At 59.1% G+C, this 16,928-nt stretch overlaps 1 protein-coding gene across 1 annotated transcript; it reads left to right on the top strand.

The window, feature by feature from the left end:
• The first annotated feature begins 5,251 nt into the window (after positions 1–5,251).
• Positions 5,252–15,776, top strand: PCDH12 (protocadherin 12). The gene is made up of 4 exons (XM_032124929.1): positions 5,252–8,375; positions 8,820–8,914; positions 10,070–10,269; positions 14,980–15,776. Exons 1-4 carry the CDS (start codon positions 5,472–5,474, stop codon positions 15,342–15,344), a joined length of 3,564 nt encoding a protein of 1,187 aa, XP_031980820.1. The 5' UTR covers positions 5,252–5,471; the 3' UTR covers positions 15,345–15,776.
• The last annotated feature ends 1,152 nt before the right edge of the window (positions 15,777–16,928 follow it).

Below are 16,928 nucleotides of genomic sequence, written 5' to 3'. Positions count from 1 at the left end.
CAGCACGACACGACCGTCTCTGGAAAGATCCAGCACTGAAGCCCCCGCCTTGGGGAGCTCTTCCCTGTGTTTCGTTTGCAAACAGAAATTTCAATACAAGCTTCTGGAGCACAGGAAAGAAATTACTGCAAGACTCAGAATAGCAAATTAAATCATACAAGCGAGTGACAATATGCTGCCAGCTTTCTCCTCCAGAAGGACATCAAGGGTTAGATCTCAACTCACTGCTTTCTCCCACACAATAAAACATCATTTTCACAGCTTCTCCTCGTTTCTCTTTGGCCAGCTCTGCCTCTCTCTGCTCACAGAATTGCTTTTTGTAGCACGGGGCTTTATAAAACACGTCAGGGTCCTGGAGCAGCGGAGCCGTGCATGACATTACCATAACATTATTCCTCTCTATTCAAACACCCAGCCTGGCCCAATTTACTTCACTTGTAACTTTCTTCCCCTCCTTAATAATAATCCTTTTATGAGCACAGAGCAACAATAACTCTCCTTATCGTCCCCTCTGTGCAGGGCAGCTCCTGGAGCACGGCAGGCAGGAGCTGCTCTGCTCAAAGCCAGGTCTTTGCCTGGGGAAGCTTTCAGGAGCTGCTGCATCAATAATTACCTCTGTCCTGATCAGGGACCGCCTGCACCAGCTTTTATTTCCTTCCTAATTAAGGTGTTGCCCTGCAGAGGGGAGGCACCTTTATAACCCCCCCAGGGGAGGGTTTAGTGGGGGGTTACAGCGGGGTTTGGGGGAGACGCTGCTCGTGGTGCCGCAGAGTTGCCTGAAATCGTGTAAAACCGAGGGAAACACCCCAAAACTGCCAAACTGAGGGAGGCACCCAGAGCAACGACCCTAAAACCGTATAAAACCGAGGGCAGCACCCCAAACGTGTGCCAAACTGAGGGAGGCACTCAGAGCACCCGCTGAGCACGGAGGGGAGGCAGCTGCAGCACCAGCGGAGCCTCCCCGCAGGGCTGGGGGCGCGGGGGGAAAGGGTGAGGGGGGTCGCATCCCCTGTGTGGGGAGAGCTGGGGGGCTCAGCACCCTCGGGCCGCGGCGGGGACAGGCGGGGACGGCGGCGGAGCGCAGCGCGGAGCAGCAGTGGGCTCTCGTGGTGGAGGGACCCAACTGCAGAGCGCGGACACCGCCGGGGCTGCGCCTTCCCCGGCCCGGGAGCTGCGGGAGCCCGCAAGGAACCAGCCAGGGAACGCGTGGGGTGGGGAAGGAGGAGCAGCCCCGGCCAGGCTGGCGCGGGTGGCCCGTGGAGGTCACCCTCGGCCAGAGTCACCTGCTGGGTTTACGGAGAAGGTGGGCTCAGGGAGAGCCAGACACCCCCGAGAGAAGGTCCCCCCACCTCTTGCAGAGCTCTGTGCCTGGTGTGAGAGGGGGAATCACGTCCTTCCTCCTGAGAAAGGGCCCCAGGAGCCTCCCAGGTCCCTGCAGGCGGCTGGGGAAGGTTCTGGGCTCCCTTGTGCAGCGGCGCCTGCACCCAGCTCCTCACACACCTCATGCTCAGGGAGGGATTGCTGTCCTGCTGAAAAGGGAGGGACTCTTCTAGGGGAGCAAAGGCTGTCTTTGAAGGGCTGAAAATTCATAGAATCACAGAATTTCCAGAGTTGGGACCCCCAAGGATCATCCAGGCCAGCTCCTGGCCCTGCACAGACACCCCAGCAACCCCACCCTGGGCATCCCGGGCAGCGCTGTCCAAACGCTCCTGGAGCTCTGGCAGCCTCGGGCCGTGCCCATTCCCCAGGGAACCCGCTCCAGCTGCGGGACAAACCTCACAATCCCTGGGGAATGGTGAGAAGCAGCCGTGCCTGTGCTTGCTCCATCTCTGTTTGCAGCCTCTCTGAGGTGGAGCTGAGCCTGGAGGAGCCCATCCCTCCTCAGGGTCCATCCTGTGTCCATGGCCTTGGTGTCCTGACCCTCAGACACCATTTCTCACCCCACAGAGCAGCTGTAGAGCAGAGATGAGACCACATAAGCCCTGAGCACTCCAGTGAGGCCCAACTTTGGTTGGGCACCAGTGGTGCTCATTTTGAACTCTTCTCCTTTTGATGTTTTCTTTGAATCACAGAACCACAGAACGATTTGGGTTGAAAGGGACCTTAGAGCTCATCCAGTGCCACCCCTGCCACGGGCACGGACACCTCCCACTGTCCCAGGCTGCTCCCAGCCCCAATGTCCAGCCTGGCCTTGGGCACTGCCAGGAATCCAGGGGCAGCCCCAGCTGCTCTGGGCACCCTGTGCCAGGGCCTGCCCACCCTCCCAGGGAACAATTCCTTCCCAATCTCCCATCCAGCCCTGCCCTCTGGCACTGGGAAGCCATTCCCTGTGTCCTGGCCCTCCATGCCTTGTCCCCAGTCCCTCTCCAGCTCTCCTGGAGCCCCTTTAGGCCCTGGAAGGGGCTCTGAGCTCTCCCTGGAGCCTTCTCCTCTCCAGGTGAGCACCCCCAGCTCTCCCAGCCTGTCTTCATCAGAGAGAATTATTGGATTTGAAGAAGTCTCTTCCCTCTCACTTGAAGCTGCCCTCAGCTCCCTGCTGTGTCATGGCACAGCTCCTGCTCCCAGGCCAGCACCGTGTCAGCCCAAAATGACAAAGTTTGAAGATCTCCAGCTGTGCCGTGGAGCTGGAAATAGCCTGGTGGTGCTGCTCTCTGCCCTGTGATGGACAGGGAGAGCGGTGCCTCCAGCACAGCTCTGCACCCCTGGGAGCTCGGGGTGTGCCCATGTCCTGCTCTGGAGCCCGGGGAGCAGCTGAGCTGCAGAGGAGCCAGGTTTGCACTCCTGGAAATGGCATTTCCAGCTGCTCTGGGCACCGACAGCACCAGGCAGGAGCTGAAGGAAGCACTGCGCACAGTGAAGGGAGGAAGCACCGCAGTAACTGAATGTGGCTGAGGCTCTTTCTGAGCTTTAAATGAAAGGGTTCAGGTGCAGCCTAAACCTTGGCGGGGGAATTTTGTGTTCACAGGCACCACATCGTCCATGGAGGTCCTGAAGCACGCTGGGAGCCGCCGGGGTGTGAACAGGAAACAGGAGGAGACACGTTTTGTTTTTAGCACCAGATCTCATTTCCCTGCCTGTGCTTCTGGCAAGTCTCAGCTCAACCCCGTTTTTCTTTCCTATTTTCTTGCAGCACTACTTTGTCCATCTCCCTCCCCGGCACTGGTTTGCAGCTCAGCGATGCTTGTGCAGCATCCTCCTGCCAGCTGGGAATGTTCTGATGGCTGGGAGTCACAGGCCTGGTCTGTGGGGATTTATTCCTGAAGAATCATAAATAATTCATGCAGGAGCTCCTCCAGCTCCTCCTGGGCAGGCCAGACCTGTCACCAGTGCTGGGATCTGTACAGCCCGGCTGGGGACAGTGCTCAGGCGGTCACAGCCCGGTGACAGTGGCTTCTTCTCCCAGCCCTTCCCTGAGAAAACTGGTGCTCAAAATCCCACCTGTCTTGGGGAGAAAAAAAAGTGGTTTGGAGGTTTGCAATCCTCCCAGCTGAGGGGTGGGGACGGCAGCAAGCGGGGTCTGGCAGGTGCGTGCTGGTGTGGGGGGAATTCACCTCCTGTGGTGTCAGTGGTGGGCTAAACACGGGGCACTCGGGGACATTGGCTTGTTCTGCAGTGGGATTGGGAGGTGATGGGAGAAGGAAATCCCACGCAGGGCTCCTCGGGGAACCCCCCCAAGCCCCGGGATATCACATTTATTTCCTTTCCCTTGTGATGTTCCAGCGCGGTTCTTCTGTCCCGCTCCACCCCTGGAAAGGAAAAGCATTAAAAAGACGCGAGGCGGAGGGATAACCTTCCCAGCAGAAGGAAGTGGCCTTCCCACCTCCCCTCCCAAAATCGGGGCACGGGCTGGGAGACATCCGGCTCTCCGCCCGCAGCTCCGCGGGCAGCAGGAGCGAGCGGGAGGGAACGGGAGCGAGCGGGAGCATCCCTCCGGGAGAGCCCCGGGCTGCGCGGGAGGAAGCGCGAGCACAAAGCAGGGAAATGACTTGGCAAAGGTCACCTGGAGCTGGGGCCGAGCCCAGGAATAGCACCGGGGCTCCGGCCACCCCCCGCGGCACCGTCCCCTCCTCCCGCTGTGCCGAGCGGTGGCACCGGCCCAGCTGAGGGGACGGCTCGTGGCACTGGGGTGGGGTTGATTTTGTTGCTCTTTGGGGCATCAAAATTCACCAAGACAAAGAAAAGTGATGACAGCAGCGATGCAGGAGCCTCACCTGGGATGGGAATAGGTTGGGGGTACAGCGGGTGCCCATCAAGGCTGGAAAAGCAGGAGGAGAGGGCGAGGTGGGCACAGGACACCAAAGGAGGCTGCCTAGAAGGTGTGGGGACACAAAGGTGACGTGGCTGGTGGGGCTCCAACCACACCTTGAGGATGCTCCACAACGGCCAAGGAAAATTCCACACGACCTTCCCTGTCCGGAATGCCTCCAGTCACCTCGAGACCAAAGTAAACCCAGCCCGGGCTCCGGGGGCTCTGCAGGCTCAGGAGGAATACATGGAACAGCTTTAGGCTGTGTGTGCACAGCTGGCCAGCTGTGGTGATACCGGTGCAACAGCTGGGCAGCCTGAAGGTGGGGGCTGGGGGCTGAATTGAGGCGGTGCAGGAATGACGGGGGCTGAATTGAGGCGGTGCAGGAATGACGCCAGGGACATCAGTGCTGAGCCAAGCTGGGATGGAGAGCGTGCCAAGACAGGGAGCGGCCGGGGCAGACGGATGCAGGGATGGGGAGAGGCCGGAACGGACACAGGTCGTGTCTGCCAGCGCCTCCCTCCTTCCCCCGTGCCCTCCCGGCCGTGTTTGATGTGGCCACGCTCCCGCTGATTCACCAGCTCGTTTTGGTGCGGCCAGCTGGAATTGGTGACATCATCAAAAGCTTTGTGCTGGGAAAGGTGACTTGGGCAGATCGCCCTCCAAAGGCAGAGCAAGGAGCAGGGATTGCCCCTGGATTTAGGCAAAATGGGAATAAGTCAAAGCCTGAGATGTAACAGTGGGGGAACAAGGCTTTGAGTCAAGGCAGGAGCGGGAGTCCATCACCTCTTCCTGAAGCATAAGAGGTTTGTGGTGGGTCAGGGAGAGCAGGAATCACACCTTGTGGGCAGCGTGCTCTGCAGGTGACAGCAGTGACGGTCCCTGCAGGGCGGCAGCGGAGGGCACTTCCACACCCTGTCGCAGCTGGGCCCGTGCCGCCCCACGAGCCGCCACCCCGCCCCGGCATTGTACCAGCCCGGTCCTCCCTTTTCCTGTAGGTGGGGTTTCCATAGGATGTCGGCCGGTCCATCCCCAGCCCGGCCAGCCGGCCGGTGGCTGCTCCCGGGACGGTCCCTCCGCTCCGGGCTGTCGCAGCCCGGGGAGCACCCGGCTGCCGCGCCGTCCCCGGTGATGGCAGCGCGGGGGACAAAGGCCAGCCCTGCTCCTGATCTCCCCTCTTTTCCAAGCGCTGGCTGGCGCCCACGGCTCTCGGAGATGGGAGAGGATGCCGAGGCCCTGCGGTGGCCGTGAGGACTCTCCGGGGATGCGGTGGCCGGCGGGACAGCCCATGGCAGCGCGGCGGGGCCGCGGGGGCTCGGCCAGCGGCGTGTTCGGGCTGAGCCGCTCGGCGCTGCAGCTGCCGGCGCTGTGGTGGTGGTACCTGTTCCTGAGCGCCGATGCCCAGGAGGTGGCCACGTTCACGGTGCAGTACCGGGTGCTGGAGGAGGTGCCCCCGGGCACTGTCATAGGGAGCCTGGCCGAGCACTTCGAGGGCGGCGAGAGCGGAGAGGCGGCGGAGACGTTCCAGCTGATGGAGACCCCCGGGAGGTTCCCGCTGCACGTGGGCAGCGGGGATGGGGTGCTCAGCACGGCCGGGCGGGTGGACAGGGAGCAGCTGTGCCGGCACAGTGATCCCTGCTGGGTGTCCTTCGACGTGCTGGCCGCCCAGAACCCGGCCCTGATCCACGTGGAGGTTCAGGTGATGGATGTCAACGACAACGCGCCGCGGTTCCCCACGCCCGAGCTGGAGCTGGAGATCTCGGAGAGCGCGTCCCTGCGGACACGGATTCCGCTGGATCGAGCCCTGGATGCTGATGCTGGCCCCAACGCCCGCTGCACCTACACCCTCTCCCCCAGTGAGCACTTCGCTCTGGATGTCATCTCCAGCTCCGATGGGACGAGGCACGCGGAGCTCGTCGTGGTGAAGGAGGTGGACCGGGAGCTGCACTCCTCCTTCGACCTCGTGCTGACGGCCACTGATCACGGGGAGCCACCAAGATCAGGTACTGCTTTGATTAAAGTCATTGTCCTCGACTCCAACGACAACAGCCCCGTGTTCGCAGAGAGCTCCCTGACGGTGGAGGTTCGGGAGGACGCCCTGCCCGGGACCCTCCTCGTGACGGTCACGGCCACCGACCCTGACCAGGGTCCCAACGGGGAGATCGAGTACAGCCTGAGCAGGCACGCGCCCCCCGAGGTGCTGAGCACCTTCAGCATCGACGCCCGCACGGGCAGCATCCTCCTGAGGCTCCCTCTGGACTACGAGGAGACCCACGCCTACGAGCTGGATGTGCAAGCGCGGGACCTGGGTGCCAACCCCATCCCCGCACACTGCAAGGTCCTGGTCAAGGTCCTGGACGTCAATGACAACGCTCCCGACGTCCACGTCACCTGGGCCGCGCGGGTGCCCGTGCTCTCCGAGGCCCTCCCCAAGGACAGCTTTGTGGCCCTGGTGACAGCCAGCGACCCCGACTCGGGAAGCAACGGGCAAGTGCTCTGCTCCCTCAGCCAAGGGCACGAGCACTTCAGGCTGAAGAGGACCAACAGCCACAGCTTCGCGCTGCTGACCAACGCTTCGCTGGACCGCGAGCGGCGCGCTGAGTACAACCTGACGCTGGTGGTGCGGGACATGGGGGACCTGTCCCTGGCCGTGCTGAAGCACCTCACCATCTGCATCAGCGACGTCAACGACAACGCCCCAGCCTTCGAGAAGGCCGCCTACGAGGCTGCTGTTGCCGAGAACAGTGAAGCACCTGCCTTCCTGCTCACCGTCCGTGCCACCGACCCCGACCTGGGCTTCAACGGGAAGGTCACCTACAGGATCCTGGACCCCTCTGCTTTGGGGCTGGTCTCAGTCGACCCCACCACTGGGGACGTTTTTGCCCTCCAAGCTTTTGATTATGAGCAGGTGAGGAGCCTGGAGTTCCTGGTGACCGCGGAGGATGGAGGGCATCCCAAGCTGGCATCCAACATCTCCATCAGGCTGGCTGTGCTCGACCAGAATGACAACGCTCCCATCATCACCACGCCAGCGCTGGTGGGAGGGGTGGCCACGCTGTCTGTCCTGGTCAATGCGGACACTGGGTGCTGCTGGGTGGTCCCCGGGAATGGGAGCACCCAGGGAGCTGCAGCAGTGACCAATTCCACACTGGTGTCATGCCCTGGCAGTCCCCTCCTCTTCACCATCGTGGCCAGGGATGTGGACTCCGGCATCAACGGGGCTCTCCGGTATGATCTGGTGGGTGGGGATGATGCCGGGCTCTTCATCCTGGACCCCCTCCTGGGGCAGGTGTCCCTCAACGCCAGCAATGCCAGCAGCCTGGCCGGCAGCCTGCGGGAGCTGCTGGTGCGGGTGAGTGACCAGGGGGACACCCCCCTGCACACCCTGGCCCGGCTCCGCTTGCTTTTCCGGCACCACGGGGCCTTCTCCAAGATGTCAGCCCGGGATCCCGGCTGGCCGAGCCTCTCCGTGGTGGTGGTGATCTGCCTGGCCGCTCTCCTGGGCGGGTGCCTGCTGCTGCTGGCGCTGACCCTGTCCCTGCGCAAGAAGGACAAGAAGGACGGCATGGCCTACAACTGCCGGGAGGCGGAGGATGCCCGCAGGCAGCAGCAGCTCAAGAAGCCGCACAGGCAGATCCAGAAGGCCGATATCCACCTGGTCCCGCTGCTCCGGGGCCGCCCCCGGGAGCCCGAGCCCCCCCGGCCCTGCCAGGAGGAGCAGCCTGGCACAGCCACCCCCGCGGCCGGGGGGTCCCCACAGGCTCCGCTCCACCTCACCCCCACTCTCTACAGGACCCTGAGAAATCAGAGGACACAAAAAGACTCAGAGGAGCAGCAGGGCACCTTCGACCTGCCCATCCTGCAGCGCCGGCCCTGCCAGCCCCACAGACCCAAACACTTGGTGAAGGAGCCTGGGAGCCCCCCGGAGGCACCGCTGCACGGCAAGAGCTTGGTGAAGCCACCCATGGGAGAGCCCCAGGTGCCACCCGAGCAGCCCGTGGGTGCGGGGGGAGCCGGGCAGCCCCAGCCCCACCAGCAGATCCTCAGGAGCCTGGTCCGGCTGTCGCTGGTGGCCCTGGCGGAACAGAGCCCGACCGGGGAGTTCGCGATGGAGTCACCCCCAGTGCAGGTAGGAGCTGCCCCGGGCGTGTGGATACCCCCAATCCTTCCCTGCCCGGGCCTTGCCCACGCTGGGGGGGTGGGAATGTGCACCCTGATGGTCTTCGGTTGGTCTCTTCCCCCAGACTGGGCAGCGATGCCTCAATGGGCTGGGTAGGATGAACAACCCTCCCCGCCCGGCAGGGTCACCCCAGCAGGACACTCGGGAGCGGGGCTGTCACGGGGAGAAGGGGACAATCCCGTGGGCAGGGAACAGCGGGAGGGGTGCGGGGGGAGCTCGGGGCCAGGTGGGCTGCCCAGGGCTTGTTTTTCCCCCGGTGTGGGGATGCTGAGCCATCTGCAGGAGGAGGAAACGCTATAAAAAGGCCGGGGGGGGGGGGCTCGGGGGGACGTCCTGGCAGGAAGCAGCTTGAGTGGCCAGCCCGGGGCTCAACAGGCTTTTCCTGCCTTGCAGCAAATCTCCCAGCTGCTCTCCCTGCTGCACCAGGGCCAGTTCCAGCCCAAAACAAACTACAGGGGAAACAAGTACACGGCCAAGAACGGCAGCAGGTAAGGCTGGCTCCCAGCACTTCCCTTCCCCACGCCCCCTTCCCCTGCTCCAGTCCCACCAGTCCAAAACCTCCGAGGGCAGGAGACACCAGGGCAGAGACACAAGGGAAAGGCTCATCCCCTGGGGTTGGAGGTTGTCTCTTCAGGGGATGGGTCTGCTCCTCTGGTCCTGGCTCCCAGTGGTATCCAGCTGCTGGGGCACCTTTGGCAGGTCCCTCCATACTCACCTGAGCTCCTCCATGGCCATGAACCATCATCCTTTGCCAAGAACTCTGACAGTTTTGGGTGCGCAGGAGCACACAGTGGGCCAGCTCTGGTGGCAGCAGCACAAGGATGAGTGTTCTCATGGCTCTGGGCAATTCCTTAGTGCCTGTCAACATGAGTTTGGGACACCTGAACCTGTGCCGGGGGGCAAAGGAGTGAGGAACTGCAGCAGGGCTGGAAACACCGAGATATCCCAGCTGTGTGCCAAAGATATCCCCAAACTTGATGGTGTTCCCATTAAATGATGCTGCTGACCTCTGGGTGCCCACTCCTGAGGATGCCAAGGCTTCATCCCTGCTTTGCCATGTCCCCCTGTCCCCACCTGCCCAGGCCAGGGGCAGACACAGCTTTCTCCACCTTCCTCACCTGCAGCTGCAGAGGATGGAGGGGGAGGGAGAGCAGCTCCAGGGCTTCTGGGGCAGGGCTGGGCTGTGGTGCTCCTCACCTGGAATGCTGGAGGGAAGCTCCTCTGAATTCATGGGGAGGAGCCAGCAGGTCCCTGTTTGCTCAGGATGTGCCCCTGGATCCCTGGAAATGTCCCAGGCCAGGTTGGGTAGGGCTTGGAGCAGCCTGGGACAGTGGAAGGTGTCCCTGCCCATGGCAGGGGTGGGATGAGATGGGCTTTAAGGTCCCTTCCAGCCCTTTTGTGGTTCTGTGATCTTGCTGCAGAAGGATAAAAACCCTCTCAGGCAGGAAATGTGGAGCAAAACCGCAAAACTCACTAACTGAGGGGCACTCAAAGGTGCCTTTGGTTCTCAGAGTGATGCATGGGGAGGGTGCCCACAGCCCCTGTCCGGGGCATTTTGGGGGGATAGAGACCCTTCCAAGGGCTCATTGGGGCAGGGCTGTGCTGGGAGCTGGAGTGACCTGGGTGTTGTGACCCCCTGGCAGGGCTGCAGGGCTGGACACGGGGCTGGACACAGGGCTGGACACGGGGCTGGACACGGGGCTGGACACTGACTGCCTGAGCACCAAGGACAGCGGGCACGGCGAGAGCGAGGCCGGGGACCGCGACTGCGACAGCGCCTTCGAGCTCTCGGTGCAGCAGCTCGTGGGAGAGGAGCTGGAGACCCTCCTGGAGCCCCAGGCAGGTGAGGTGACCTCGCTACGGGCACAGGGTGGGGCTGGGGGGGCTCCAGCAGCGGGATCTCCTCAGGTAACACACCCTAACCCCAGCCAGGAGGTGCAGCTGGCTGGAGGGGCACATGGCACCTCCTGCAGTGGCTCTGGCAGGGGCAGGGCTTGGGGCAGCACGTCTGGACCATCCCAGGCTTTTGGGACCAGGCAAAGGGACTTGCTGAGCTTCACGTTGGAATTTTCCACGTGTTTATGGCTGCTCTGCCCTGCCATGGATGTGTCTGCTGTGGTTTAGGGTTTAGCGATGTGTGAGCTTGACCTCTGTGGTTGCTGAGGGGTGAGGTCCAGTTTCACACTGCAGCTGGGGAACTGCTTCCCACGCTGGCCTGAGCCCTCCCTTCATGGTGTCCTGGTCCATGCAGAGTGAGAAAGGTGGACACTTGTCCCTGTCAAGCCCCTCAGGGTGTTATGTACCCTCAGAGCCCCTCTGGGCTCCTCCTTCCTCTTCATCTCCGGTGACCAACCTAATTTTAGTGTATCTTTTTTGAGATGTGTGACCAGAATTGTGTGCAGTGTTTAGGGTCCACTGGGGATACAAGGAGGTTTTCTGGTTTGTTCCTCATTCCTGTCCTGGCCAAGCTCCACGCTGAGCTCTGTTTGTGGTGACTCCCAAATCCCTCCTCTGCGTGGAGGGAGAGCCATCAACACATGACAGGTTGCTGTTCCCTGGGACAATTATCTGACAGTTGGTGACACAGGAATTCACCAGCCACGTTTTGCTCATGGCACTCAGCATTATCAGGTCCTTCAGCAGGCCTCTGCTTTTGGGTGTTTTAGTGGAGTCAACACCAACATTGTCCCCTTTCCGTGTCATTTATCACTGTGTTGAGCAGATACTCTGGGACTCCACTAATGACCTCCCTTGGTGGGGAAGATTAATTATTCCTACCCTCACTTCCCAGCTTTTAACACATATTAGTCCCTGCAGAACCTGGCTGTAAATTCAGGCACAGCTCAGGTCCCCTGCAAGCCTGGCTGGTGCTGTTCCACCAGCTCAGGTGACCTCTGCCATCACAGAACTGAATCCTGGAATGGTTTGAGCTGGAAGGGACCTTAAAGCCCATCCAGTGCCACCCCTGCCACGGGCAGGGACACCTCCCACTGTCCCAGGCTGCTCCCAGCCCCAGTGTCCAGCCTGGCCTTGGGCACTGCCAGGGATCCAGGGGCAGCCACAGCTGCTCTGGGCACCCTGTGCCAGGGCCTGGCACCCTCCCAGGGAGGAATTCCTTCCCAACCTGTCCAGCCCTGTCTGTCAGTGGGAAGCCATTCCCCCTCATCCTTCACTTCAGGCCCTTGTCCAAAGTCATGCAGGACTCTCCATCCAGCCCTTCCAAATTTCCAGAACACAATTCCCCATCTGACAATGTCAGGTGGTTCCTTTGGGAGCAGCAGTTCCGTGGCTCTCTCTGCTAAGCCTTGCACAGAAGGATTTCTCTGACTGCCTGTGCTGGATTCACCTTCACTTAAAAACTCCTGTCACCATTTCCACCTCCCCTCCCTCTGATCCTGCATTCATTTGAAGCAGTAGTTAATGAACAGCAGCTAATAAACCAGGCAATTTCATATCTGAGTTCCTCTGGCACTCCGGGGTGAATGCCATCTGGGCCTGACATTTTCTACATGTTCCTTTTATTGATTTGTTCTAAAAATCTCCTCTCCTGGCATTTCAATTTGAAAGAGTTGGGCTGACTCATGTCCTGTAGCAGAAATTTCGTTGTGGAGCCTCTGTGCTCGTCCACAGTCAAGAGAAACTCATTGAGCTTTGCTTCTGGGGTGGTTTGAATTCCAGAGCTGGGCTTTTTTGGTGCTCTTCCTTAAGGACAATACCTGCTGCTTCTCCCCCTTTGCCTTCCTGCTCTTTTATTCTAGTAAGGAGCAAACAAAGGAAAGGCTGAGACCTAAAAGCTTCCTTGGATTCCAAGGTCCTGCAGCCAGGAGCAGGGAGCAGCCAGGAGCCCAGCTCCATCCCAGGTGCACTGGCATGCCCTGATGCCAGGAAAGGGACTGGTGGACCTGCCCAGCAGCTCTGCCTGGATCCAGTCCTGCCAGGACTGGACCTGTCTACTCCAGGGAGCATCCTGGAAAATCTGGGCTATGGTGAGGCTGATCCATGAAGTGCCATCTCCCGTGATTCTTGGATCTAACAGGAAAAAACCCCTTTGGCCAAAGTCCTGGAGTTCCATAGAATCATTAGGGCTGGAAAAGCCCTCTCAGAGCATTGTCCCCTGCACTGCCAGGTCCACCACTGGCCGTGTCCCCAGTGCCACATCCCCATGCCCGGGATGATGATTCCGCCACTTCCCTGGGCAGCCTGTTCCGTGCCAGCAGGGAATGCTGAGGCTGTGGCTGGGTGGGCTCCTGCTGGCTGTGCCCAAAGAGGCTGCTCTGTTCCAGGGGTGCCAAACCTTCCCCAGGAGCCCAGACCTTCCCGCAAAGGCGGCCGAGCGCAGCCGCCGGAGCTGCCGGGCTCCTTCCTCCTCTCCCAAACACAAACAGAGCCGTGGACTTGCATCCTGAGAGGGAGGAAGGAAGCACTGCTGGTGCTCAGGAGGATTCTAACAGCTGGCTGAGGCTGGCTGGGCCTTTGTGCTGCTCCCAACGGAGGGACTGCAGTCCCAGGCAGCTCTGGGATTGTTGATGCTGCGGGATGAACTCCCAGCACCGTCTGTCAGCGCCGATCCCCCACCAGCCCAGCGCAGCACTCCCAGCAGCAGATGAGAGATAGAACTTTATGGATGATAAAAACAACCCCTGCTCCCCAAACACCATTAAAACAAGGCAGTAAAGAGTTATTGGTCAAATTAAACATACATAATTATGAGGTTTCATGGCCACGGGATTGTCAGCCTGGCTCTCCCTGCAGAGAGCAGACCAGTTGTGCCCTGCTCCAGAGATGAGGCAGCCAAGTACTCAGGGAATGAAGTGGCTTCTTGCAGGCCGGGGAGGAGAACGCTGCATGTTTTACAGCAAAACCTGCAGCACACTCGGGTGATGTCTCCAGGAACAGTCACTGCGACTCAAACACTGAGACTGCAGAGAGAAACCCTGCATGTGAAGCAACACAGAAGAATTTTGGGGCTCCAGCTGAAACAAAAATCTGAGGGCTGTACCTGCCCTTCTCTCCTTACCAGGCTGGAGTCCCAGCTCTTGTCCCCAGCCCATGCCAGGACAGTTGTTTTCCAGGGGAAAGGCCAGCTTGCTGGGTGGGCAGGAAGGAGCCGTGTCTCAGTCACTGACTGCAGATCCCATGTCCCAGCTGTGGCAGGGTGTTATTGATGACCCTCTGGAACCAGCAGGGTAAGAGCACTGCAATGGGGACCCTCCTTTCAGATGCCACGTCTTGTGTCAGAGCCACACAATTGTTACAGGGACACCAGCCCTTGCTACCCTGCCACTGCTGGGTTTTGTTACCAGGGAGGTTTTGCTGCTCCCAAAACCTTTCCCAAACCCGGCGGTCGCTCCAAACCCCCCCGAGCTTCTGGGATGTGCTTTGGGAAGGAACAATGAGGGGCTGGAATGCAGCCTCTGTGTACCACAGCACGGACTCTTGTTTACCAGCTACCTCAAAAAACAAGAATCCCTGTTTCCCTTCCTGCTGTCTGACAGGGAAGCTATTCCAGGCTCCCTCTGCTATGGGGTCCTTCCTTTATTTTCCAGGAGATGTTTATTCATGGACAGTTATAATCACTTCTTCTCTTGCCAACACTATTTTAAGCATAAAGATTTCCTCTGCTGGTGCTTATCTCCTCAAAATAATGACAGGTTGCAGTCAGATCCCTGGAGAGCACTCGCTTCCTTAGGAGCAGCCCCCCCCACCCCTTGGGGTCTCCATTGTGTCAGCCTGGATCACTCCTGGTTTCATCTCCAGAGTTTTCCCTGCTGGTGTCATTTCAGCTCCCGCTCCCGCAGATGGATCATCTGATTTGTGTGTAATTCCCCCAGTCACACCCAGTAACAATCCTCCCTGGCTGCGCCTCCCTGCCAGCAGGGAATACCCCAACCAATCCTCTGTGTGATTCCAGTCGCCCATTTTGGGCCACAATCAAATTACTGGTGCACTAACGAGCCTGCCCCAGCCCCCAGCCCAGGCTCCCCCTGCTCCTCAGCTGTTTCCAATCGAGGAACAACTACTTTAGAGCTCAATTGTTCGGTCCCAGTCTCCAACCACCCAGCTGTGCATTTTATAATCCAGAATTTCATTCTGGTATTATTGTTTTCACAATAACCCATTTCTTTTCGGTCTCAATCTGCCTCTTTAACAGCACATTCCCACCCTGGAGTGACCCTGAAGGGAAGTCCACTATCTTTGTGTCCAACACTTCCCTCTGGAAAGCTTTTCATTGTCTGCTCCCCTTCAGCCAGTCCTAAACCCTCCCTCTCTCAGGCTTTGCTAACAATATAGTGAAGTGCCAACTGGGACTGCAACAAATGAGAATGAACAGTGATTCTAATGGTTATTTTATTAAAACAAACCAAACCAAAACCCCCAATAGTTTCAAACCAGTTCTATTGTGTTTGGCTTTGTTAACCTGCTGGTTTGCGTGGTGTCACAGGTGACCTGTTACAATCACTGCTCTCAGCTGATTTTAGATATTTTCATTTATCAATATTTTTATTGATTTATTCCCCTCCCCCCCCTTCTCTGCTGTGCTGTCCCTCCCCAGAGCTGGCCCTCAAGAGGCTGACAGCTGCAGACCCAGCGTGGGTGGCCCGGCTGTCCCTGCCCCTCACCAGCAGCTACAAGGACAACGTCTTCTCCCCCGACTCGCCGCGCTCCCCCGAGGACGAGGAAGCTGCGAGGCAGGAGAAACCAAGGACCTTTGAGACCTTTGGCAAAGGTGCTGGGGCTGACCCCAGTGGCACTGGGACCAGGCTGGCCAGCACGTTCCTGTCGGAGATGAGCACCCTGTTTGAGATGATCCTGTCCCAGAAGGTGCAGGTGCACAGCGAGACGGGCGCGGGGCTCCTGCGGCAGCTGTCGGCCCGCGGGCAGAGCCTCGGCCTGGGGGACACTGCCCCAGGGCTGTAGCAGCTCGGTGGCTGAGGCAGGGAGAGAACAGTCAGAGATTTGGGGTGCCCAAGGTCGCCCCCAGCTCCAGCAGGGTCACTGTAGGACCGTGTCTAGACGGGTGTATTTCCTCCTTTGCCTCGCCCCATTGAGTTCCTCCACGACTGATTTCACCTTGTTTAGCTCCCCTCTGCCTGCCTGTCCTTGCCTTCCTCCTCTCCCACCCTGCTCTTCCAGTGCTCTCCCAGTGCTCTCCCAGCCTCCCATCCCACCCAGCAGCGGGAGGGCCCTTTCCTCCCAGGACAGGCCCAGGGAGGGGGTTGTGAGAACAACCACAGCACAGTGAGATACATCCATGTGATCACAGACTGTGAAAGTACCTGTCACGGACACTGCTGCAGCTGGACCCCAGGGTATCAGTTATTTAAATAAAACTGGTTTTTTCTAACACTACCCTCTCTGTCAGCAGCGTAGCTGACACAATCTATGTGCAGAAAGCCTGAAGTGGCAGCTGGGGAAGGGGAGATGTGCCTGTCTCCCACTGGTCCTTCCAGCTTCTGTGGTTCTGCCACCGTGAACTTGGCACTTTGTAGAACCCCCCAAAATCAGCCCTGGCATCTCTCCTACAGCTGCTCCAAGTGCCCACCATTTCCTTCTCCATAAGGACTGGATGTGGCACTCAGTGCTCTGGGCTGGGTGACAAGGTAGGGATCAATCACAGGTTGGACTTGAGGATCTCAGAGGTCTTTTCCAACCTCAATGATTCCGTTCTATTCTGTTCTCTCCTTTGAGGCCATTGGGTTTTGGAGCACAGTCCTTATCCAAAAGCAGACACCAGATGGCTGGAGTCTGCCACAGGTAACCTGGGAAAAGGGAAGCGTGAAAACACTGTTTTGAAATATTCAGTCACAAGTTTCACCCTTTTTATGGGTTTTCACTTTGATCCGTCTGTCTGGGAGCTGTAAGACAGTTTTGGGATAACAGCACGGGTGGGAAAACGAGGATACTGGTGGCAAAGGAGGAGACACACAGGTGTTTGTGCCTCTGCACTCCTGGAGAAGGGAAGGGCAGTGGTGACCCACAGGCTCATGCAGCAGTGTGGGGATGGCAGGTGAGGGCTTCTGGGCTCTCCTGGACCATCTCAAGTGTCCTACTCCTTTTCCATGGACCTGGAGGTGACAGTTTCCAGCTTTAGGTGTGTACACACCTGAGCCACAGCACCAGACAACCACACAGGTAATTTAAAGTGGAGTAAATGAGAAAGTTACCCCTTTCTGTTGCTCTTGGGACCCAGTGACAACAGCAATAGAGTGAGATTTCCCCAGGTGGACTTTTTAATATCCAAAATGTTCTGTTTTATTTGGAGTCTTCAAAATGCTTGTACCGATGAGCCCAGGTCTGGCATCCATCCACAGATGGGTTTGGCCTGGCCTGCTCGTGCTGCTGCTCTGCTAACACAAATCTCTTGCTGGTTTGTTTTACAAACAAAACGAGTTCTTGCACCAAAACAATGTCAGGGAGCCAAATTCTAACTGAGATGCAGCTGTGCAAACCATGAGGGAGGCATTTGTGACTGAGGAGCTGCAGCCCTGTGGGAATTCCTCT

Source organism: Corvus moneduloides, chromosome 15 (assembly GCF_009650955.1).
Source record: "Corvus moneduloides isolate bCorMon1 chromosome 15, bCorMon1.pri, whole genome shotgun sequence".
In the NCBI taxonomy this organism is placed as follows: domain Eukaryota; kingdom Metazoa; phylum Chordata; class Aves; order Passeriformes; family Corvidae; genus Corvus; species Corvus moneduloides.
Note: the sequence above shows the minus strand (reverse complement) of the source record. Positions and strands in the feature narration are given on the sequence as shown.

Coding starts and splice junctions, on each gene's coding strand:
- PCDH12 (XM_032124929.1), top strand. CDS start 5,472: ATGCCGAGGCCCTGCGGTGGCCGTGAGGACTCTCCGGGGATGCGGTGG. Junction 8,376..8,819: donor TGGAGTCACCCCCAGTGCAG/GTAGGAGCTGCC, acceptor CCTGCCTTGCAG/CAAATCTCCCAGCTGCTCTC. Junction 8,915..10,069: donor ACGGCCAAGAACGGCAGCAG/GTAAGGCTGGCT, acceptor ACCCCCTGGCAG/GGCTGCAGGGCTGGACACGG.